Source organism: Cervus canadensis, chromosome 15 (genome assembly GCF_019320065.1).
Source record: "Cervus canadensis isolate Bull #8, Minnesota chromosome 15, ASM1932006v1, whole genome shotgun sequence".
Taxonomy (NCBI): Eukaryota; Metazoa; Chordata; class Mammalia; order Artiodactyla; family Cervidae; genus Cervus; species Cervus canadensis.
Window position 1 is genome coordinate 38,862,456 of NC_057400.1, and position 25,764 is coordinate 38,888,219.

At 38.8% G+C, this 25,764-nt stretch overlaps 1 protein-coding gene across 18 annotated transcripts in view; it reads left to right on the plus strand.

Moving 5' to 3' along the window:
* The window catches only part of PKP4 (plakophilin 4), a 246,108-nt gene that overhangs the window by 107,282 nt on the left and 113,062 nt on the right, over positions 1-25,764 (plus strand). For all 18 annotated transcript variants that reach the window (XM_043487428.1, XM_043487429.1, XM_043487418.1 and 15 more), the window contains one exon: positions 23,084-23,196. In XM_043487428.1, the coding sequence (XP_043343363.1) occupies positions 23,084-23,196 (113 nt within the window). The remainder of the gene's footprint in view (positions 1-23,083; positions 23,197-25,764) is intronic.

The window sequence follows — 25,764 nt, forward strand, 5'->3', positions numbered from 1 at the left end:
ATCCTGCTCACTTCAGCATATGTCTTTTTAAGAAACAATTACATAGCTTTATTTTCCTGGGTAGTCTTTCTTATTGGTTATTCCACACATGTTTGGAATAATGGTATAGATTATACCAGCACATGTGGATTTCCTTCAACCCTTTCTAGCAATTGCATAGAATCCCATCATATAGATATATATAATATATTTATTATATTATACTCAGTATATTTAAGAGTCTATTGAATTGCATGGAAATCGAACCAGTCAATCCTAAAAGCAATCAACCATGCATATTCATTGGAAGGACTGTTGTTGAAACTGAAGCTCCATTACTTTGGCCACCTGATGTAAGGAGCCAACTCTTTGACAAAGACCCTAGTGCTGGGAAAGATTGAAGGCGAAAGGAGAAGGGGGCAGCAGAGGATGAGATGATTAGATGGAATCACTGATTTAATGGACGTGGACATGAATATGAGCAAACTTAAAAAGAGATTTTGGAGGACAGAGGAGCCTTGCATGCTGCAGTCCATAGGGTCACAAAGAGTTGGGCAAAACTTACCAATTGAACAACAACAATAGCAAATAATTTCACCAGTCCTTCACTGACTAATGTTAGGTAGTTTCCTAACATTTGATTTGTTGCTTTTGTGTACCTTTCCAAGTATATCCAAAGTCTTGGCATTAGAATTGATGGGTCAATAGGTTGGTACACTTTTATTTTTTAGGCATTATTAAATTGCCCTTCCGAGAGTTTGCACCAAGTTACTTTCCAGGTCAGTTCAGTAACTCAATCATGTCCAGCTCTTTGCGACCCCATGAACTGCAGCAAGCCAGGCTTCCTTGTACATCACCAACTACCAACGCTTGCTCAAACTCACGTCCTTTGAGTCGGTGATGCCATCCAACCATCTCACCCTCTATCATCCCTTTCTCCTCCTGTCTTCAATATTTCCCAGCATCAGAGTCTTTTCTGAGTCAGTTCTTTGCATCAGGTGGCCAAAGTATTGGAGCTTCAGCTTCAGCATCAGTCTTTCCAATGAATATTCAGGACTGATTTCCTTTAGGATTGACTGGTTGGATCTCCTTGCAGTCCAAGGGACTCTCAAGAGTCTTCTCCAACACCACAGTTCAAAAGCATCAATTCTTCAATACTCAGCTTTCTTTGTGGTCCAGTTCTCACATCCATACATGACTGCTGGAAGTCAAGAGATATCTGGAGTAACAGGCAAGTTAGACCTTGGAGTACAAAATGAAGCAGGGCAAAGGAGTAGCCCTGATAGTCAACAAAAGAGTCCAAAATGCAGTACTTGGATGCAATCTCAAAAATGACAGAATATCTCTATCTCTATTTGTTTCCAAGGCAAGCCTTCAATATCACAGTAATCAGTGTTTATGCCCCAACCACTAATGCTGAAGAAGCTGAAGTTGAATGGTTCTATGAAGACTAACAAGACCTTCTAGAACTAACACCCAAAAAAGATGTCCTTTTCATCATAAGGAACTGGAATGCAAAAGCAGGAAGTCAAGAGACGGTAGGAGAAACAGGCAAGTTTGGCCTTAGAGTACAGAATGAAGCAAGGCAAGGAGTAACAGAGTCTTGCCAAGAGAACACACTGTCATAGCAGACACACACCCTCTTCCAACAACACAAGAAACAGCTCACACATGGACATCACCAGATGGTCAATACCGACATCAGATTGATTATATTCTTTGCAGCCAAAGATGGAGAAGCTCTAATCAGTCAGCAAAAACAAGACCGGGAACTTCTTATTGCAAAATTCTGACTTAAATTGAAAAAAGTAGGGGAGACCACTAGACCATTCAGGTATGACCTAAATCACATCCCTTACAATTATGCAGTGGAAGTGACCAGTAGATTCAAGTGATTAGATTTGATAGACAGAGTGCCTGAAGAGCTATGGTTGGAGGTTTGTGACATTGTACAGGAGGCAGTGATCAAGACCATTCCCCAAAAAAAGAAATGCAAAAAGGCAAAATGGTTGTCTGAGGAGGCATTACAAATAGTTGAGAAAAGAAGAGAAGTGAAAGGCAAAGGAGAAAAGGAAAGATATACTCTCTGAATGCAGAGTTCCAAAAAATAGCAAGGAGAGATGAGAAAACCTTCCTAAGTGATCAAAGCATCCAGAGGAATCGGGTGGAGAGGGAGGTGGGAGGGGGAATCGGGATGGGGAATACGTGTAAATCTATGGCTGATTCATATCAATGTACGACAAAATAAATAAATAAATAAATAAATTTTTTTTAAAAAACCGATTAACTTAAATTTTCATTAGAAAGTGAATGCTCCCCCTGTCTCTTCCACACTGGTTTAATAAAAACAATTAAAATTGAAAAAAAAAAAGAAAGAAATAGAGGAAAACAATAGAATGGGAAAGACTGGAGATCTCTTCAAGAAAAAGAGAGATAACAAGGGACCATTTCATGCAAAGATGGGCTCAATAAAGGACAGAAACAGTATGGAACTAACAGAGGAAGATACTGAACCCCTTTAGAGTGCTATAATAATTTCCAAAGGGTGAAAACATCTATTTTCTGTCAATGAGAATGCTGTTTTCCAGCAACTGGATTGTTTCCTAAGCAGGATCTGTCCTTGTAGTACTTAAACAGTAATTTTTTAGCCCTTGTATTCTTTTATTTCTTCAGTTTTTTGGCTCAGCCAGTAAAGAATCTTCCTGCAATGCGGGAGACCTGGGTTCAATCCCTGGGTTGGGAAGATCCCCTGGAGAGGGTAATATCTACCCACTCCAGTATTCTGGCCTGGAGAAATTCCATCGACTGTATAGTCCATGGGGTTGTAGAGTCAGACATGGCTGAGTGACTTTCACTTTCGCTTTAATTAAAGAAGTCCTATGCTTGTTGCAACAAGTGAAGCAGTATAAAGAAGAAAGAAGATTAAATAAATAAAAGAAGATAAACATAAATAGTATCTTGTTCCCTTTTTCATTCCTGCTCTCTAGAAGTAACCAATCTTATGCTCTGCTGTATTCCTTACCACATTTTTTTCCATGCTCAAACTAACCTACATAGAGGTTTTTGTTTGTTTGTTTTGTTGTGTTTTACTAAGGTCTTCAAGTGGCTTTTTCACTTAATTGCATGTAACGGTCCTTCTGAAGCAACAGATAAAGGTCTATCTAGCTCATTCTTTTAATAACCACGTATATAGTAGTTATTATGTATAGTGTGGAGTTTTCATAGTTTGTTAAAATATTGCCATGTAGACAGATTTTCAGGTTTTTTCTAACTGCTGTAATTGATATTTTATGTATATGATTGCTTTTTTTTGGTGCACAGTAGCTATCCAGAAGTGGAATTGCAAAGTCATGGTGAATACATACACATACACACACACACGTGCACATTTTAAATATTGATTTATTTTTATTGTTTGGCCGCCCTGGGTCTTCATTGCTGTGCATGGGCTTTCTCTAGTGGCTGAGCGGGGGCTGCTGTCTTATCTGTGGTGTGCAGATGTCTCATTGCAGTGGCTTCTCTTGTTGCCGAACATGGGCTCTAGGACAAACAGGCTTCAGTGGTTGCAGCAAATGGGCTCTAGAGCACAGGCTCAGTGGTTCTCTTGCACAGGTTTAGTGTCCCCACAGGATGTGGAATCTTCCCCAGACCAGGGGTCAGATTTGTAGCCCCTGCATTGGCAGACGGAGTCTTAACCACTGGACTGCCAGGGAAGCCCAGAATATATATTTTTCATTGTAATAGAAGTTACCAGATTATAAGGAAACCACACTAACAAGAACAATATATGTCTGTGCCCTTTTCTCGAAATGTCCCTTTCTATCCCTGGATGAGACACTTTGAAAAATACTTGCCAATATGATAAAAACTGGCATTTTGTCATTTGGTTTTCTTTCTCCTTATGGATGAAATTTAATGTTTTTTTCTGATATTTTAATTAGCATTACATTTCAGTGTAGATAGATTGCTTGTTGGTACCCTTTGCCTATTTTTATTATGTGTAAATTTGTTTTATGTGTTTTTAAATGGCTGTTACATGTTAGAGGTTACAGATGTTTCTTGCTCTCTTTTTTTTTTTTTTTTTTTTTTTTTTTTTTCTTTTTTTGGCATTTGAGTTTGTTTGCTTGATCTTTTGGCATATGAAGTTTTATTTTTATGTATTTGAATATCTTATTTTACCTCTTATGGTTTTGGGGTTTCTTTAAGGATGTCTCTGTCATCCCAAGTATAAAATTATTCGCCTATATATATTTTCTACATTGTTGGGGGAAATGTTAGTTGGTGCAGCCACTATGCAAAACTCTATATTGTTTCCTCAGAAAACTAAAAATAGAATTACCATATGATCGAGCAATCCACTCCTGGGCATATATCCAAACAAAACTCTAATTCAAGAAGATCAACAAATAAATGAATAAAGAAGATGGTACATATATACCATGAAGCACTACTCAGTCATAAAAAAGAATGAAATAGTGCTGTTTGCAGCAAAATGGATGCAACTAGAGAGTATCATACTAAATGAAGGAAGTCAGACAAAGACAAATCATATAGTATAACTTATATGCAGATTCCAAATTATGACACAAATGAACCTGTCTGTGAAATGGAAACGGACTCAGGGATATAAAGAAGAGACTTATGGTTGCCCAGGGGGAGGTAGTTGGGGGTGAGATGGAGTGGGAAGTTGAAGTTAGCACGTGTAAGCTTTTATTACAAATTGGATAAACAGCAAGGTCCTACCATATAACACAGAGAACTATTTATTCCATTTTCTATGATACGCCACAATGAATATTTTTAAAAAGAATATATATGTATAACTGAATCATTTTGCTGTGGAACAGAAATTAACACAAGATTCTAAATCAACTATCCTTCAACTTTTTTTAATATTTAAAAAAAAACATTCTCTGAGGTCAGGGGTCCCCAATCTCCAGGTTCTAATTCCTGATGACCTGAGGTAGAACTGGTGTAATAATAACAGAAATAAAGTGCACAGTAAATGTAATGTGCTTGAATCATCCTGAAACCAACCCCCACCCCCATCCCCAGTCTGAGGAAAAATTGTCTTTCACAAAACTGATGCCTGGTGCCGAAAAGGTTAGGAACCAATATCCTAGGTCCTATTTTTATGTAGTAGGTTTCTTTCCTTATATTTATTATACAACTTGTGTGTGGGGGTGGGTGGCTTGAGGTGGTAATCTAGCTTTGTTTTCTCTAATTATACCCGCAGTTCTTTTCCCATTGAAGGAAATTCTACCTTTGTCATAATTAGTAAGTTCCTATATATACTAGCATCTGGGTCTTTAATTTTTATTACATTCTAGGGCTTTATTTGATTTGGGAAAAAGTTTTGAAGCAATAAAGTCAATTATAGTTCTAAATATAACCTTCAAGAATAGAAAATGAGACAGCCTTAGTTTTTTCAGAACATAACCTTCAGGAATAGAAAATGAGACAAGGGTAGTTTTTTCAGCTTCCTGTATTGGAAAAAGCAAGAATTTAGGATTCCATTCCCAGCTCTTCACTTACTAATTTTGTGAGCCTGTGCAAGTCATTTATTTTGTCTCTCCCACCTTGTGGTCGCTCAACTCAACAGTGGCCTCCACTTTTGTAAGAATTAGAGGAAAAAATATGTAAAGTGCCTGACCCACAGTTGGCTTTCGTTCATTGGGACTTAGTATTACCACTAGTTTTAGGACTTAGCAAAAGAAAAAAAAAGTAAGTAAGATATTTAATATAAAATTATATCTGTTTTAAACATAAATGTGTTATTTCAAGAGTATATATTGTGTGGAAGAGAAAAGAATTCTAAATATGGCAACTTAAAGATCCAGGCAAGTAAATTAGTCTGAACAACAAAAATAATACTGTGAAATCTGGCACTTTTTCTAAAACCGTTTTTCTTTATTTTCTATGACAGCCATATAGAGCTAACACAAATAAAAAGTAACATTATTTAACTTGTCTGCTTTTTTAGCTAAGTAAGGAAAATAGAGTTATTGGTAGCAAAGTGTAAATTTTCATTGCTTTTCTGTATAGCTAACCTGTAGAAGGAACGGAAAGTTTTGGGGGGAAAGCAAGAGAGTCAGAGCAAACCAGAGGGGTACTGTGGACCTGAAAATAGGGGTGGGCCTGAGACTAATGCAGGTGCACTGACATGTCCCAGTTCTGTCCTAAGGCTTTTATGTTTCCTGTACATTAGAGATGTTGTGTGGTTATCAATAATACATTGACTTTTCTTACCCGTTTTTCTCAGAACCTCAGGACAATTTCTGAAGGTTTAAAAACAAACGGTAATGTTAGGGAAGCCATACAGATAAAATGTAAAATTAAAAAGGAAAAACAGTGGAATACCTCTTATACCTCTTGAGCTGGGTAACAAGATTTCTCAGGGAACCATTGAACTGACTCGGGCACAATTAGTAAATGTATATTCTTAGTCCAGCTACCTCCCCCTTCCCCACACTTTAGTCTGCAAATATCTGGAAAGCAGGAAGAACCGCTGTAGAAGGAAGCCTAGTAATTTAAAAAGTAGAATCATAAGACAGGAGCTACCTGCCCTAGACGGTATTTGTTTTCTTTCTCCATTACATTTCATTAAGTTATTAACCAAACCTTAAATTAATCATTTTGAAAATTAGCCTCTTACTCCCTGGTGCTATTTATTAGACTTACTAAAGAAAGGAAGATTAAATTTCCCCTTGTTTTTGTTTCTGTTACCATTTTCATATTCTTGGCTGTGTTTGCAGCAACTAGTCCACACACAGGAAGTTGGAGGTTGGTCATTTATTCCTCTCACTTTTCCATTTCAGCAATAATGATTTATATGCATTATTATCATCTGTGCAGTCAATTAGCTCTCAAATAAGCATCTGACATTAGGTGATTTGCATCACTGGTCTTACTAATTTTGAAATATTTATGTACTAGAAAACCAAATAAATTATTAATGTTAAGTCATTATTATTTTTTATATTTTCTTAATGAATGTTAAAGTAACATCTAATCAGATATTCAAGACATTACCTTTTAAAGAAAATCTCCTTTGTGTTTTTGACATTAATTCTACCAAATGCCTACTTTGTTAGAAAATGACAGCAAGAGTTGTCACTGACAACTGCGACTGCAACCGACACTGACAACAGGCATCAATTTTTCATGCTATTGCTCTTTTACTATTTGTTTGATTACATTAAACATAAATTAGTAAAACCTCAACCAGTAGAAGATTTAACTAGCATTTATATTTACACACATATATTCATACACAGATGCTTACATTTTTACTATTAGGAGACAAGATAAATGGAAATAAAAGAACACATTTCTAGTTTAATAACTTAAAGTGTCATTGGACTGTTAGGTTTTCAGAAATGGCATGCCAAGGCTGGGAAACTCCTGATTTTTTGAAAGGCAGAATATGTATGATGCCTGAGAGCTCAGGGAATTTGACAGATGGAAACAGGTTTAAATAAATGAGGGAAGGGGAAGAAGTGGCATGGGGAAAGTCAGTAATGGCATGAAGCTACTACACCAACTGAAATTATGCGTATTATTATTTTTAAAAAACCCATTTGCCTATGCCACCATGAATAATATGAAATCCATGATAGAGCTGATTAAAGTAGAGTTGAAAAAGCTGTCAACACAAAATTTAGGGAAACCAAGTTTCTTGTTGCAGCTCTGCCTTCTTATCTCTTTGTGACTTTAAAGAAAAATAGAAAATCCTGTTGTATCATTCAATTTAAAAATTCATGTGATCGATTATAACATACTAAATAAAGTGTACTGTGTAAAATTCACCGTGAATAAATTAGCAGGGATTACTTGTCTTGCTTTTCCATGAAGCTAGATGAATCAAATATAGATTTCACTCTTCTTTAAGTGGAATTCAGCTTAGTAAATCCAGCACATGTAATGGCCAAGTGCTTTACCCAAGGGCTGGATAAAGGAGTCTAGGTGCATAGGAAGGTGATATTCAGGTGGATGGAGTCAACGTGAGAAAAAGCTCTGAGTGATATGTATGGAAAAAAATGAATAGTTCTGTTCAGGTACAAGAAGGGAAATGACAGGATCCTGAAAAAAAAGAAAGGTTTAAGGCAAACTGCAGAAGGTCTTAAAATAAGGCTGAGTTGACTGTTTATAAGTTGTATTACAGGTTGGCTGCAAGGGGCATGATGCACGGTGGTTAATACCATGGAGTTAGGAGTCAGACTACTGTGATTCAGATCCTGGATTTGGATGACTTCAGACAAGTCAGCTCTCTGTGAACAAGGGTAACCTTCACTCCCTTGCAGGCTGACGAGGAAGTTAGCAAGGTAATGCATGTTAAAGCTTAGCAGAGAGCCTGGAGCACAGGAAACACTCAGGAAAGGATTCTTGATCAATATATTGTACCTTCAACAGATTTATCTGGAAAAGATGTGAGCGGTGAGGCCAGGCCCCTCAGCACCATCGGGTGGGGAGGAGACTTACTGCAGGGTCATTACAATAATCTAAAGTGAATGTGACTCTGAATTAGGATAGTAGTGGCAGGTATGGCAAGGAGGTGAGTGGATTCAGTAGTGGTAGCGAGGTTGGGTGACAGGGTTTGGGAAACCATTTAATATGTGAGGAATGAGGAATAAAAGAAAGGGAAAAATGATGAAAAGATGAAAACACTTGCATTTTTGAGCCTGAGTAAAGAGGAATATGTGACTTCCCTGGTGTCTCAGATGGTAAAGTGTCTGCCGACAATGCGGCAGACCCGAGTTCAATCCCTGGGTCGGGAAGATCTCCTGGAGAAGAAAATGGCAACCCACTCCAGTACTCTTGCATGGAAAATCGTATGGACAGAGGAGCTTGGTAGGCTACAGTTCAGGGGTCGCAAAGAATTGGACATGACTGAGCGACTTCACTTTCACTTTGAAAGAGGAATGGTGGTTCTAGCAGGTCAGTGTGCATGAGAATCTCCTACAGGACCTGTTCAAGCACCTGTTCAAGCTGGACCTGACCCCTCTGATTCAAGTAAGTTTCCGAGTGACGCTGATACTGCTGGTTCAGGGCCCGTACTTTGAAGACCTCTGCAGTGGAGAAATAGAAAACTCAGAAGGCAAGGTGGTGTGACTGCTTGTGGGACATGGATCATCCGTTGAGTAGAGCTGCTTAGCTCACTACCATTGAAAACATTGGTTTGAATCTGATTAGAGGTAGTAGACATGTACTCTGCATGTAAGTCACTGGTGTACACAGGCCTATGCAGTGGCCAGAGGGCACCAGGAACGAGATTAAGAGCCAGTGGCAATGAACTTTTTGTAGTGGCAGACAGATTTTTATAAAGCCATCGGTGGTGCTATAGGAAAAGCGTGAGCTTTTACCTATTTGCTTGACCTTCTCATCCACATGTGGCTCTAAGCAAAGCTTTCATTCGTGTTTCAGTGTAAACCTCTCTTCCTTTATTTTGATTTCCTAATAAAGGAGCTTTGGTGACAGTTACAGATAAGAGCCTGAGCTTTAGAATATAAATTTAAAGCATCTGGTAAGCCTTGCTATTTCCTCTCGTCTTCATTAAAACTGAAGAATAGATATCAAAGCTTGATATAATCCTATGTGATTTGCTACTAGGATAAAACAATAAAGATCTGAATGTTGATCATCTCCTATATTATTATATATTAGCTAGTATAATAGGAAATAAGATTGGTGGTCATATCTCATATTTTTCTGTTATCTTAAAGAAGATCTAAATGTAAGAAGCATTGGGCATAGGTTAGGGCAACTGACCCATCAGAAGTATCCTAATAACGTGTTCCCTTCCTGTCTTTGGATTGATGTGAGGTCAAGAGTTTCCATCTGAAGGTTAACCATTTGTGGTGACCTCCCTGTTGTAAGTATTCAGCCTGGACCAAAGTAATGAAAACTTGTGTTTTCCAGTAGATGAGGTGGGTAGTGGTGGTGGTGGTGGTTTCTTTTCTTTTTTAGTGTAGAATATAAGGCAGTGCCCCTTAATTCAGTCATCTCAAAATACAATAAAAGTGAGATGAATTTTTAGTGTTGACTAAGTTGTGTTCTGCAAGGCAGTATTGTTCCTTGAGATGTTAATAGTTATTCTTTGGAAAAGCGAGGTTAGTTTCAATAAATGGAAAAATCTCCAGGTAGTACAAAGGCAAGGCAAATTCCTACTGGTAGACACCTGAGAACGTTTTATATTCTAGTGTCGTGTGAACCTCCAAGATTTGGAATCCTCTGGGCAGCATTTTTCAAACTTCCTTGAAGGTTTAAACCCCTTCCAATAAGTGCAAACCTGTGGAACTCTTGTCTGAGAACATATTTTGGTTGAGAAAGGCAGTGTTTCTTTTTAACAAAAGGATCTGCTCAGTACAAAGTATATGATATAAATATCATGTACTTAGTTAGCATTTTTATAATTGATTATGTATGATTTGTAGGGACTCCCAAATACACTTAATAATGACTTGTAGTTATTAAGTAAACTATGATAGAAAGTCAGAGCATTTGATCATCTCTATGCTAATGAATGGTTATTTCAAGATTGAGAAGTTTCAGTTCAGTTCAGTTCAGTTGCTCAGGCATGTCCAACTCTTTGCAACCCCATGAATTGCAGCACACCAGGCCTCCCTGTTCATCACCAACTCCTGGAGTTTACTCAAACTCATGCCCATAAGTCAGTGATGCCATCCAACTATCTCATCCTCTGTCATCCCCTTCTCCTCCTGCCTTCAGTCTTCCCCAGCATCAGGGTCTTTTCCAATGAGTCAATTCTTCGCATAAGGTGGCCCAAGTATTGGAATTTCCACTTCAGCATCAGTCCTTACAATGAACACCCAGGACTGATCTCCTTTAGGATGGACTGGTTGGATCTCCCTGCAGTCCAAGGGACTCTCAAGAGTCTTCTCCAACACCACAGTTCAAAAGCATCAATTCTTTGGTGCTCAGCTTTCTTTATAGTCCAACTTTCACATCCATACATGACCTGGAAAAACCATAGTCTTGTCTGGACGGACCTTTGTTGGCAAAGTAATGTCTCTGCTTTTTAATATGCTGTCTAGGTTGGTCATAACTTAACTTCCAAGGAGCAAGCGTCTTTTAATTTCATGGCTGAAAATCACCATCTGCGGTGATTTTGGAGCCCAGAAAAATAAAGTCTGACACTATTTCCACTGTTTCCCCAGCTATTTCCCATGAAGTGATGGGACCAGATGCCATGATCTTAGTTTTCTGAATGTTGAGCTTTAAGCCAACTTTTTCACTCTCCTCTTTCATCAAGAGGCTTTTTAGTTCCTCTTCCCTTTCTGCCATGAGGGTGCTGTCATCTGCATATCTGAGGTTATTGATTTTTCTCCTGGCAATCTTGATTCCAGCTTGTGCTTCCTCCAGCCCAGCATTTCTCATGATGTACTCTGCATGTAAGTTAAATAAGCAGGGTGACAATATACAGCCTTGATGTACTCCTTTTCCTACTTGGAACCAGTCTGTTGTTTCATGCCCAGTACTAACTGTTGCTTCCTGACCTGCATACAGGTTTCTCAAGAGGCAGGTCAGGTGGTCTGGTATTCCCATCTCTTTCAGAATTTTCCACAGTTTATTGTGATCCACACAGTCAAAGGTTTTGGCATAGTCAATAAAGTAGAAATAGATGTTTTTCTGTAACTCTCTTGCTTTTTCGATGATCCAGCGGATGTTGGCAATTTGATCTCTGGTTCCTCTGCCTTTTCTAAAACCGGATTGAACATCTGGAAGTTCACAGTTCAAGTATTGCTGAAGCCTGGCTTGGAGAATTTTGAGCCTTACATTACCAGTGTGTGAGAGGAGTGCAATTATGTGGTAGTTTGAGCATTCATTGGCATTGACTTTCTTTGGGATTGGAATGAAAACTGACGTTTTCCAGGCCTGTGGCCACTGCTGAGTTTTCCAAATTTGCTGGCATATTAAGTGCAGCACTTTCACAGCATCATCTTTCAGGATTTGAAATAGCTCAACTGGAGTTCCATCACCTCCACTAGCTTTGTTCATTGTGATGCTTCCTAAGGCCCACTTGACTTCACATTCCAGGATGTCTGGCTCTAGGTGAGTGATCACACCATGGTGATTATCTGGCTTGTGAAAATCTTTTTTGTACAGTTCTTCTGTGTATTCTTGCCACCTCTTCTTAATATCTTCTGCTTCTGTTAGGTCCATACCATTTCTGTCCTTTATCGAACCCATCTTTGCATGAAATGTTCCCTTGGTATCTCTAATTTTCTTGAAGAGATCTCTAGTCTTTCCCATTCTGTTATTTTCCTCTATTTCTTTGCGTTGATTGCTGAGGAAGGCTTTCTTATCTCTCCTTGCTATTCTTTGGAATTCCGCATTCAAATGGGTATATCTTTCCTTTTCTCCCCTGCTTTTCACATCTCTTCTTTTCACAGCTATTTGTAAGGCCTCCTCAGACAGCCATTTTGCTTTTTTGCATTTGTTTTCCATGGGGATGGTCTTGATCCCAGTCTCCTGTACAGTGTCACGAACCTCCGTCCATAGTTCATCAGGCACTCTATCAGATCTAGTCCCTTAAATCTATTTCTCACTTCCACTGTATAGTCATAAGGGATTTGTTTTAGGTCATACCTGAATGGTCTAGTGGTTTTCCCTACTTTCTTCAATTTAAGTCTGAATTTGGCAATAAGGAGTTTATGATCTGAGCCACAGTCAGCGCTTTGAAAATATGACTGCTTTGGTTTTGGTGTCAACCTAGATTAGGGAACAGTATCTGGGATGTTTTGAATATTTCTTACTAGATCTTAAATATTCATTTTTAAAGTAGTTCCCCAGGCCTGACTCAAGAGCCTCAAAGATATCATACCATAATTTGTTCATCTTTTTAATGTGGAAAAGAGAAACAACACTATAATATCAGTATGTCCTGAGATGGGATGTGTGTGCATGCTAAGTCACTCCAGTTGTGCCTGATTCTTTGCGACTCAATGGGCTGTAACCCTCCAGGCTCCTCTGTCCATGAAATTCTCCAGGCAAGAAAACGGGAGGGGGTCGCCATGCCCTCCTCCAGAGGATCTTCCCCACCCAGGGATCAAACCCACATGTGCATCTCCTACATTGCAGGCAGATTCTTTACTACTAGTGCTGCCTGGAAACCATGATATTAGGACATATCCTGTGAAATCCTGTGGACCTTAAAAATCCAACATATTATTATGCACTGATAATTGATATTTAAGTGATATAAAACTCTTTCACCATACTAAATTAGAAAAAAATTATTATTGGAAGATTTTTAGGCAACAGTAATTAAAGTATAAATACTCTCACTTAAGCACTGATTACATCAAATAATGATCATGTCAGTTTACTCCTTTGAGTCTAAGCAGTACTCAGACTTTCCTGCTGAGTTGTATAGGCATGGAAAGCTGTGTCGTCCCCTGGTGTGGTGTACCTGTATTGCTGATGTGAATGGGTTTTTAATGCACAGATATACATCTTTTAAAATTATGTATTTTAATTTATATTAAGATGATTATATAAAAGAATTAGAAATGAGGATTTCAATTATTTTAATACTGAGATAATACTGTTTTTAAAAGGAGTCAATTTAAAGAGGAATATTTAATTAAAGGAAGTATAGGTCAAGGAGAAGGAAACAGATTGAGGATTCCTGAGATTAAGAAGATGTTTTCCGATGAGAAAGATTTAAGCATTAAACTGAGAGGAAACACCGATGATTCAGGAAAAAGAAGCAAGATCCTAGAAGAGGCAAGAGGGCATGGACAGGCCGGGCCTAGACAAGACGGGGACACTGCCCCCACCAAGCCTGGAACAGAACCAAGAATTAGTGGACATTTGGGGGCAGGACATTCCTATCGCTAATGACCTGATAGGAATACCTGCTGCTATTTCTTAATTGTCACCATCACAGTGTTAGTAACTATTATAGCCACTCTTGAATTAGTGAATCAACTAGAAGAGCCTGAAGTAAATAGATCTAGTGATGCAAGTGGGCAACTGTAGTCGGATGGCATGACCCCCAAACAGTGAGTTTTTGCACACATTTGGAGAAATAATGATCTCCAGCAATTAAGGGAAAAGAGAGCACGGCTGACTAATACAAGAGTGTAAGGGGTATATGATTACAGATTCAGCTGACAGGAGGTCTATGAGGAATACTATCCAACTTCATGCTAGTAAGTAGAGGTAATGAGGAGCCAGTGATGGCCAGCTTCCTGCTCTGGGCACCTCAGCTGTGATGTTTGAAGAATGCATAGTCTTCACCAGAGAGAGGTCAGAAGAAGCAGTATTTTCAGGAAAAAACTACATTTCAGTTAAAGCTTATAGTGGGAAATTCTTCTTAGTAACCTTGAGATGGAGAATATTCTGAATAGAAGATAACAAGTTTATAAACAGAATTTGCAAACTGGAGTGAGGCTTCCATAGGGCACAGTTGGAAAGCATCAGGAGATATGTGACTGCTGGCCATCAGTGAGGAATTAATGAAGCTGAGAGGGGCCCTGAGGCCACAAAAGGATGAAGAATACCTTGTTTTCAATGCCAGCGCCAGGGTCCTTGACACTGTGGTCTGGGTTGGAGCTCTTCCTGCTTATTGAAGGAGATGAAAGCAGAAGAACCTAATGCTTGTTGGGCTTCTTGAAGCCAGTAGCAGGAGACATGACTAGGTATGCAGTGTTATTTCTGTCTGAAAGAAGCACTGAATCACAATCTGAAGTCTCATTTAGGACTGAAGTACGTGGAGTTTAGGTAAAGGTAAACCTAAATAGGAAGGGAAATGATAGAGCTTTCACTCCAAATGAGCAGCAGAAACAGGTGGGCAAGAAAAAGACCAAACTAGAAGTCTCAGAAATGGAAAATATTGGCATTGGAAAAAGGTATAACAGATGACATAAACCCTTAACAAGGCAAACAGGGAAATAGTGAATTGAAAGAAATACTAAGAAGTTCCCCCTGAATAAAGCTCAGAAAAATTCAAAGAAAATATGAAAAAGCTGTGGAGACTCCCGTTTCTGGTATATTCAATACCCTAACCAGTCTTCCCCTAAAAGAAACTAAATATGTATACTGAATAAAGTGCTTAAATTGTCTTTTCAAAAGCAAGGCTAAGCTGCCAAGAAAGTAAAGAACTCATAGAAATGAAAACCAAAATGAAAGTGAGACTCCTAAGCCAAATAAACAGTAAACCTGGCTTCCTCCCTGAAGGTGTGTGTCAAACCTAGGTGGTCTTGCATACGCAATTGGATGTTACACACCATGTGCCCTCTGAGGACAGCCTACTGTGGGGAGTCTAATGGGATATCCCTTGCCCAAACCTAAAGCATTAGTGCAAGGGTGTTGAGAAACCTGGCCCCCTGAGAGTATATGATAGCTCTGCGAGAAGAGGGGACCTAAGTGGCCAGTACGCATATGAAAACATGTTGTTTAGCAGGGAAACACAAAATAAAATAAATGCAAGATAGCACTCCATGCCTATCATCCCATGCCTTTACAAAAAGAAAAAAAAAAAGAATGAAAAGAAATTTAAGCCTCCACATGCAGATTTGCATCAGTGAGAATGTACATAAACTGGAACTCTCATACAATGCTGACTGGAATGTAAATTGTTACAACCACTTTGGAAGGTAACGTGATAATCATTATCAAGTAAATTTGAAGATGCACATAGCCTTCAACTCAATACTTCCGTATCTAAGACTCTACTGGAACTGTCTGGCACATGTGTATAGATGATTTATACAAAGATGCTTCTTTTGCAGCATGTTGATAATTGCACAAAATTGGAAACCACCCAAGGGTTCATTATGATGAGAACATACAAATATACTGTGCCATAGTCATACAATAGAATATTGTTGACCAATGGAAATAAATGAACTAGGTCTAGGTATGCTGATATTGATAAATCTCAAAATCATATTGTAATAAAAGCAGTCTGCAGAACACTGGGTGTTTTGTATACCATTTATATAAATTGTATGAATATGCAGAACAACATTATGTATTATTTATGGTTCTATATATATGGAGTAGTAATAAAATAAAATATTCATGTGAATATTAAAGACCAAATTCAAGATAATGGCTTCTTCTGGAGACAAAAGGAGAGAGAGGAATAAGATCCAAGAAAGAGAAACCAGGGGATTTCATTGTATCTGTAATACTTTATTTCTCAAAAAACTTGAAGCAAATGTAGCAAAATAGTAAGATTTGCTAGACCTAGGACAGGTTTGCCAAAGCTCATTGTGTTCTTGTCTGTACTTTTTCAGTACATTTAAAGAATCTCACAATTTTAAAAACTAGGAGTGAGAGAAAACTTCTATCGTTCTGTAAAAGAATCCGAAAACAATACTGTCTCAGGTTGGGTTCTCACTGAAGTGGAGTTTTCATGCAGAGTGTTTATTATAGATCAGCTCTTACGGAGGAGAGGGGAAGAAAAAGCAGGCTTGCACACAGCGGGGGGTCCAAATACTATGCCAGGGAGTTAAACTGATGGCACACCCTGAAGCACGTCTGAACCGGCTTTTCTCTCCTCATCTCAGTCACTGCTGCACACAGCCTGCCCAGAAGGATATGACTTCCTTGGTCACGAAGGCTCTCTTCAGCTGAGGGACCCCTGCAGGCATGACCTCTGGGGCAGTGCGTCCTTCCTTGGGCCTCCTCAGCCACACATTTCTGTCTGCCATACAAGAGCATGAAAGTGAATCTTTATGTTTTCTTCTGTCCCCTTGACTCTCAGAGTATGATTATCAATATACTTACCTGAGAGAGATGAAGTAAATATGAACAAAAGCTTCCAAACACATGTGAACTGACATATTTTTATAGCATGTCAGTAGCCTTGACTTTCTTTCTAACCTTGATTATGGTCTTGTTTACCAGAATTTAAGGGGAAGTTGCCATATACTGGAAAAGGTCAGTTTTCATTCCAATCCCAAAGAAAGTCAATGCCAAAGAATGCTCAAACTACTGCACAATTGCACTCATCTCACACGCTAGTAAAGTGATGCTTAAAATTCTCCAATCCAGGCTTCAGCAATACATGAACCGTGAACTTCCAGATGTTAAAGCTGGTTTTAGAAAAGGCAGAGGAACCAGAGATCAAATTGCCAACATCTGCTGGATCATCAAAAAAGCAACAGAGTTCCAGAAAAACATCTATTTCTGATTTATTGACTATGCCAAAGCCTTTGACTGTGTGGACCACAATGAACTGGAAAATTCTGAAAGAGATGGGAATACCAGACCACCTGACCTGCCTCTTGAGAAACCTATAGGCAGGTTAGGAAGCAACAGTTAGTACTGGACATGAAACAACAGACTGGTTCCAAATAGAAAAAGAAGTACGTCAAGGCTGTATATTATCACCCTGCTTATTTAACTTATATGCAGAGTACATCATGAGAAACGCTGGGCTGGAGGAAGCACAAGCTGGAATCAAGATTGCCGGAAGAAATATCAATAACCTCAGATACGCAGATGAAACCACCCTTATGGCAGAAACTAAATAAGAACTAAAGAGCCTCTTGATGAAAATGAAAGGGGAGAGTGAAAAAGTTGGCTTAAAGCTCAACATTCAGAAAACTAAGATCATGGCATCCGGTCCCATCACTTCATGACAAATAGATGGGGAAACAGTGGAAACGGTGACAGACTTTATGTTTTTGGGCTCCAAAATCACTGCAAATGGTGATTTTCAGCCATGAAATTAAAAGACGCTTGCTCCTTGGAAGGAAAGTTATGACCAACCTAGATAGCATATTAAAAAGCAGAGACATTACTTTGCCAACAAAGGTCCGTCTAGTCAAAGCTATGGTTTTTCCAGTAGCCGTGTATGGATGTGAGAGTTGGACTATAAAGAAAGCTGAGTGCAGAAGAATTGATGCTTTTGAACTGTGATGTTGGAGAAGACTCTTGAGAGTCCCTTGGACTGCAGGGAGATCCAACCAGTCCATCCTAAAGGAGATCAGTCCTGGGTGTTCATTAGAAGGACTGATGCTGAAGCTGAAACTCCAATACTTTGGCCACCTCATGTGAAGAGTTGACTCATTGGAAAAGACCCTGATGCTGGGAGGGATTGGGGGCAGGAGGAGAAGGGGACGACAGACGATGAGATGGTTGGATGGCATCACCGACTCAATGGACATGAGTTTGAGTCAAATCTGGGAGTTGGTGATGGACAAGGAGGCCTGGCGTGCTGCAATTCATGGGGTCGCAAAGAGTCGGACATGACTGAGTGACTGAACTGAACTGAACTGAAATCACTGGCAGATGCTTTTAACGTTATTTCCTTGTTCTTCTCAAAGGATCCTCCCATAATTTAGATGCCCGGTTTTGGAGGCGGTGGTAAGGATCAGATTTCACACATTATGTTTAGAGGATTAAAAAAAAATTAAAATTTAAAATTTATGGATGGTATCACAGCATAATTCTCTTGATGAGTGTTATTTTGGAAATCATTAGATGTGTTTTTATATGACTATAATACTGTCTTCCTTGTCAGTCAGTCTTAAGAATCCAGTGGAGACAAAATTGTCAAATGTTTATATCATACTCATTCATCTTGATGACAGTCACATGTGGCAGTTCAACTTATTTTCTGTTGAATTAGTATAATAATTTTACAACAAAGCAGACATATATTTTGCTTGTAAGTTTTCGCAAGTATTAGGTAACCTGAACAGATTCCATGCTTTACAGCTTCATGAGAGTCTGCTTTGGGGGCTTTAACTATGTTCTACTTGTGAGAAGGATGGGGAAATAATGAGTGAAATGGGTTTTATAAAAGTAGCCAGTGAAGCTTAGTATTATAGACTCTGCAGCTAGGAGGGATACAATGTGGACTTTTACTCAGGCCAAATGAGTGTTAAAGGAATTGCCCAACTTCTAAAACAATCAGCTGCATCGTGGGTACTGAGGCTCTTCTCATAACTTGACAACTGTAAATGGTTTCTAGAGGTCTATCAGTCAGGGTTTCTAGTTGCAAGAAAAATAGACTAACATGGCTAATTACGTGGGGAAAAATTACTTATTAGTGGTTATTCATGAATTCCCGTGTTTGTTGTCAGGACTGGAGAACAAACCTTGAGACACCTCTCAGGAATAGTGTCCAAATCTAGGAAACACTGGCACTGCCGTCAAGTATAAATATAGTTTGTGTGGAGGTTATTTCCATGTTAGAAACTTGGCCTCGATTTCTACTACAGGAAGTGCAGCAAGAAGGTGAAAGGAAGAGAGGAAATGAGCTTCATGTTTTCTGATGTCAACGTCTTGGTTTCAGCATCCTAGTCACTGTCTGGCATCTTCTCGGCCTAGCTGAAGTTGCCTATATATGCTTCAGAGGGAAGGAATTATGGGACATGTAAGTTCAAGTGTCTGCCTTCAAGCAGGAAATTTCCCAAATATTTCCTTGAAAGGATGCTCAAAAGGCCATAGGCAGCTATAGACATAATAATTAAAAAAAAAAAAAACCACTAAAATAGATTTTTTTTTTTATGACTGGAAATTGTGTTACTGTTCTAGTTTGAAACATACCTTAATCCTATCCTGGTAATTTTTGGCCATCCCAAAATGAAGAAACCCTCCAGTCCTCAATCCCTAATAGCCACTGAACTGAGAACTCAAAAGTTATATAATGGATTGGGGAATATTTTGAGACTCACAGATGGTCCTTTGCTGGCCCAGCTTAGTACAAGCAGCCAGTCTTCCAGGAAAAGAGGTGTATAATAAACAATCTGCGGTGGTATAGAATCGAACTGCCAGTGCACGAGACTCAGATTTGATTCCTGGATCAGGAAGATGCCCTGGAGAAGAAAATGGCAACCCACTCCAGTATTCTAGCCTGGAAACCTGGCCGGCTACAGTCCATGGAGTCGCCCAGAATTAGGTCCTATAGTCCGTGGGGTCACAATGAGTCAAACATGGCTGAGCAACTGAACATACACAAACAAAAAAATAATTGAAAGAATAGAAGTGTATCACAAAAGCTATGATGCTATCTAAGGACAAAGACTGCGAAGTAAACGTAATAGTATTTATCCTTAAAATCAGTGATCTTAGCCTGATACTGAATTTTGTGCAGTTATTATCTATCTGGTGTTTTGTGGTTGAGCAATGATCAGAAGCCTGAGATCTAGGAATTCTTATGTAGAGGTAGGCGGTGTCCCCTTTACCCAATATGATCCTATTGTACAGCATTGTTGGGCCAAAAATTCAGTTCAGTTCAGTCGCTCAGTCATGTCTAACTATTTGCGACCCCATGGACTGCAGCACGCTAGGCTTCCCTGTCCATCACCAACTCCTGGAGTTTACCCAACCTCATGTCCATTGAGTTGGTGATGCCATCCAACCATCTCATTCTCTGTCGTCCCCTTCTCCTCCTGCCTTCAGTCTTCCCCAGCATCAGGTTCTTTTCCAATGAGTCAACTCTTCACATGAGGTGGCCAAAGTATTGGAGTTTCAGCTTCAACACCAGTCCTTCCCATGACCATTCAGAACTGATCTCCTTTAGGATGGACTGCTTGGATCTCCTTGCAGTCCACGGGACTCTCAAGAGTCTTCTCCAGCACCACAGTTCAAAAGCACCAATTCTTTGGCACTCAGCTTTCTTTATAGTCCAACTCTCACATCCATACACGGCTACTGGAAAAACCATAGCTTTGACTAGACGGACCTTTGTTGGCAAAGTAATGTCTCTGCTTTCTTAATATGCTATCTAGGTTGGTTTCATAACTTTTCTTCCAAGGAGCAAGCGTCTTTTTAATTTCATGGCTTGAACAATCACCATTTGCAGTGATTTTGGAGCCCAACAAAATAAAGTCTGTCCACTGTTTCCACTGTTTTCCCCATCTATTTGCCATGAAGTGATGGGACCGGATGCCATGATCTTAGTTTTCTGAATGTTGAGTTTAAGCCAACTTTTTCACTCTCCTCTTTCACTTTCATCAAGAGGCTCTTTAGTTTCTTTAGTTTCTGCCATAGGGTGGTGTTATCTGGTATCTGAGGTGATTGATATTTCTTCCGGCAATCTTGATTCCAGTTGTGCTTCCCCAGCCCAGCGTTTCTCCATGATGTACTCTGCATATAAGTTAAATAAGCAGGGGTGATAATATACAGCCTTGACGTACTTCTTTTTTCTATTTGGAACCAGTCTGTTGTTTCATGTCCAGTACTAACTGTTGCTTCCTAACCTGCCTATAGTTTTTCTCAAGAGGCAGGTCAGGTGGTCTGGTATTCCATCTCTTTCAGAATTTTTCCAGTTCATTGTGGTCCACACAGTCAAAGGCTTTGGCATAGTCAATAAATCAGAAATAGATGTTTTTCTGGAACTCTGTTGCTTTTTTGATGATCCAGCAGATGTTGGCAATTTGATCTCTGGTTCCTCTGCCTTTTCTAAAACCAGCTTTAACATCTGGAAGTTCACGGTTCATGTATTGCTGAAGCTTGGCTTGGAGAATTTTGAGCCTTACATTACTAGCGTGTGAGATGAGTGCAACTGTGTGGTAGTTTGAGCATTCTTTGGCATTGACTTTCTTTGAGACTGGAATGAAAACTGACCTCTTCCAGTCCTGTGGCCACTGCTGAGTTTTCCAAATTTGCTGGCATATTGAGTGCAGCACTTTCACAGCATCATCTTTCAGGATTTGAAATAGCTCAATTGGAGTCCATCACCTCTACTCTCTTTGTTCATTGTGATGCTTCCTAAGGCCCACTTGACTTCACATTCCAGGATGTCTGGCTCTAGGTGAGTGATCACACCGTTGTGATTATCTGGGTCATGAAGATCTTTTTTGTATAATTCTTCTGTGTGTAGTTCTCTGTAACAACTGTTATTTCTGCCTGTATATTCTCTCACACCAACTGGGCTCCTTAGAAAAGGCCTGTCAATATCAGAAAGCCATAAGATGGACTGTTTTCTTAAGAATGATTCTGAGAATAATTTGTAGAATTTGCTCAGCCAGTGCCGTCAAGTAATTGTGCCTTTGCCTGATCTCACAGGGAGTTAATTCACTTCCCAGTTGAATTGTATTTTACCGTCATAGATAATATGTTGTCAATAATATTATTATTAACAGAACTAAGGTAGTTCTATGTCTGATTAGTTCCTTTGCTTAGGGTTCATCTCCCTGGTGTTTTGAACCAGTAGTCAGTGTCCAATTAAACCACTTACAGTTTAGCATTTGCTTTGAGTAGACTTGTAAAGAGTTAATATGGCACAGGGCAGCTTGAGGTGTTATTGGAGATGTTATTTGTGGCTTAAAGCCTTTAGAGTATACATGATTTATAGATAGTTTATAGCATGGCATGCTTTCTATATATTAAAATCCTGTTAAGATAACAATGAGATAAGTACAAATAATGTGAAAACATTTCTCCTAGAATAGAATACTTGCCTTCATGATGCATCATAGTATGAAAAATATAATTTCTTTAGACAGTCTTCCATCTTTTTAATACAATTTTAAGTTCTGTATAATGACTCAGACTTTTTCATTATTTTTTCTCTTGTCCCTTCATAGAGTGACACATGAATGCATTTGTGACAATAGGAAAAATGTGTTTGTATTATAGATAAACATAACAAGACTTTTTTTGTGGGATTGTAATGATTTTTTTTTTCTTAACAATTGAAAGGCTTTATATCCAATACTGTCAAGCAATTCTCATCACAGGAATTTACTTTTTTAATGCTGGGCTACCATTAAGTATGAGGGATGAAAACATTAGCTGTGAAGGATGAAGAGCTTGTTTATATTGGTTGGTGTGCCTCTAATGTAAGGACTCTGCAACCTTACATTACATCCCTGTGGCATAAGTACTATTTGAAGACCTCAATTAGAACCAAAGGAAAAAAAAGGCCAAATAAGGATTTACGTGTTTTCAGTTTCAAACAAAGACTGAAATTCTAGTGCCTTTAAGTTTGTAAGAGCTTCAAATCAGTAGGTTGTTTAGGCCCATAATTCCATCTAAAACCCTACTCTCATAAGGCCATGCTACAGTGTTATGTTTTGGGCATGTTCCTGTGTTTCTTGTGACATACATGAATTCATGTATCTGCCTGAGCAAACCTGGTGCTTTATGTTCCTTTTATTTCCTTGAATCACAGGAGCTTCAGTTTCAGCGACTCACCCGAGAACTGGAGGTGGAAAGGCAGATTGTTGCCAGTCAACTAGAAAGATGTAGGCTTGGAGCAGAATCACCAAGCATCGCCAGCACCAGGTACAGGGCCAATGGCTCTATCTTTTTAAATGCCTTTATCTTTTTAACTCCCTTCAAGTCATGGGCCATATTAATTGTCCTAGATGCAGCAAATGATGCTTTTAGTGTTGTCGCTGTTTACTTGTCTTCCTAAAATTGGTACCAAAAATGGCAATTTATTCTAATTTTGAGAAACCTCTTGCTATATTGATTATCCTTGTCTTGTGCTTGAAGTGTTTTATCTAGCACTGGTATGGTTCTCTAGTAAAAGCCACTAAGCTGCCTTTAGAAATTTGACTTATTATATGTAGACAAAGTTAATGAATGGTTTTAACAATTAATGGCTAATTATTTGGTAAAGCTAATTGATTTTGGAAACCTGATATTGGTTTTGCTTTTTTTTCTTTTTAACTAAGAAATATTTCTAAGCAATAGCATTTAGCTAGCTTTGAAAAATGCCTTCAGTTTACCTTGAGTTTTCTAGAACTCTGTAAAAATACTACATGAAATGATTACTATTTGAAATAATTGTGTATTCAAATCAGCATAAAACCAGTATATTACTGGACAAAAAAAATTTAATCACAAGTGTTGTTTTATATTTAAATAACCTGTTATGCTATTTAAAAACATAATTAGAATATGAATTACTGCCACAACTCCAACTGGTGAATCACTGTTTATCCAGTCTGTGGGTTTCTTTCGTAGTATTTACATATTCCAAGAAAGCCTACTATGCAGTACTTCTGTTGCTTGCATTTTTAAGCTTAGTTTGTTTATCCCTCAGTAGGTGTGTGCCCGTAGTAACTTGTCTCTTAGTTGTTTCTAACATCATAATTGTTGTACTTCCCTGTATCTCCTATTCATAGCCAAAAAATCCTTCTTGCTGAGTAGAATGCTGTTTGTAGCTAATTGCTATACGTTTAAAATTACTAGACAGATAAATTGTATTCTCATGAATTTTTTCATCTTTGATCCTTAACAGTTACGCACATTAGTATGTTTAGTACAGCATAAAGCACACAAATAAGATGAATAGAACTTTAAACACAAATATCAAGTACTGTGAATATTTTAAAAACATCATTTTTTTATAGGAAGAGAAATTATAAGCAAGGTGTAAAATTATAAATCAAAAATGTCTAACTTATTTTATATAACTCAATTAGATAATTTATTAAGAAAGTTAAAATTATCAAAACAAAAACTTGTTTTAATTTTACCCAGTTTTTTTTTAAGGTTCTCTGTATCTCTAGCACAAAAAAGAGCACTTCACAAGCTCGGTAATGTAGTGTTGAACATTTCCGAAAAGTATGAACCAACAGATTTTGTTCAATAATTTATACTATTAGATAGATTAAATCAATATTTAAAGAATTCAGTTAAGATGTTTATTCTGACAATTTAGACAACTAAAATGAACATAAACGCTTCTCAATAAGCTCCTAGAAATACTTGATATTCAATAATACAGGTCAGTAGCTAGAGGAAATAGTAAAGGAGCAAACAAAATCCTCAGGTTCTAGAAATACAGAACCAGAAGCCAGGGTCACTAGTATTGCCAGTGCAGGAGGCCTGGGCAGAGTCAAGCCCCCAACAATGCACTAGTCTTGGTTTAATCCTCCTTTAGGGACCAAAGAGTGAGGCCTTGTGTGCTCACGGCGGTACGCTTGAACTTGGAAATATAAGCCATGGCCCTCAAATGCACTCTTGGACAAACCCAGGCTTGTACCCCATGTGAATTTAGAGTACAAATGTAATCGTATGCATTCTTCAAGAATCTCCAGCTGAGAAACTAATATCACCAAAGATGAGCTCAGTTCAGTTCAGTTCAGTGGCTCAGTCATGTCCGACTCTTTGTGACCCCATAAACTGCAAAACGCCAGGCCTCCCTGTCCATCACCAGCTCCCAGAGTCCACCCAAACCTATGTCCATTGTGTTTGTGATGCCATCCAACCAACTCATCCTCTGTTGTCCCCTTCTCTTCCTGCCCTCAGTCTTTCCCAGCATCAGGGTCTTTTCCAATGAGTCAGTTCTTCACATCAGATGGCCCAAGTATTGGAGTTTCAGCTTCAACACCAGTCCTTCCAATGAACACCCAGGACTGATCTCCTTTAGGATGGACTGCCTGGATCTCCTTGCAGTCCAAGGGACGCTCAAGAGTCTTCTGCAATACCATAGTTCAAAAGCATCAATTCTTCCACACTCAGCTTTCTTTATAGTCCAAGTCTCACATCCATACATGACCACTGGAAAAACCATAGCCTTGACTGGACAGACCTTTGTTGGCAAAGTAATGTCTCTGCTTTTTAATATGCTATCTAGGTTGGTCATAACTTTCCTTCCAAGGAGTAAGCATCTTTTAGTTTCATAGCTTCAGTCACCATCTGCAGTGATTTTGGAGCCCAGAAAAATAAAGTCAGCCACTGTTTCCACTCTTTCCCCATCTATTTGTCATGAAGTGATAGGACTGGATGCCATGATCTTGGGTTTCTGAATGTTGACCTTTAAGCCAACTTTTTCACTCTCCTCTTTCACCTTTATCAAGAGGCTCTTTAGTTCTTCACTTTCTGGAATAAGGGTGGTGT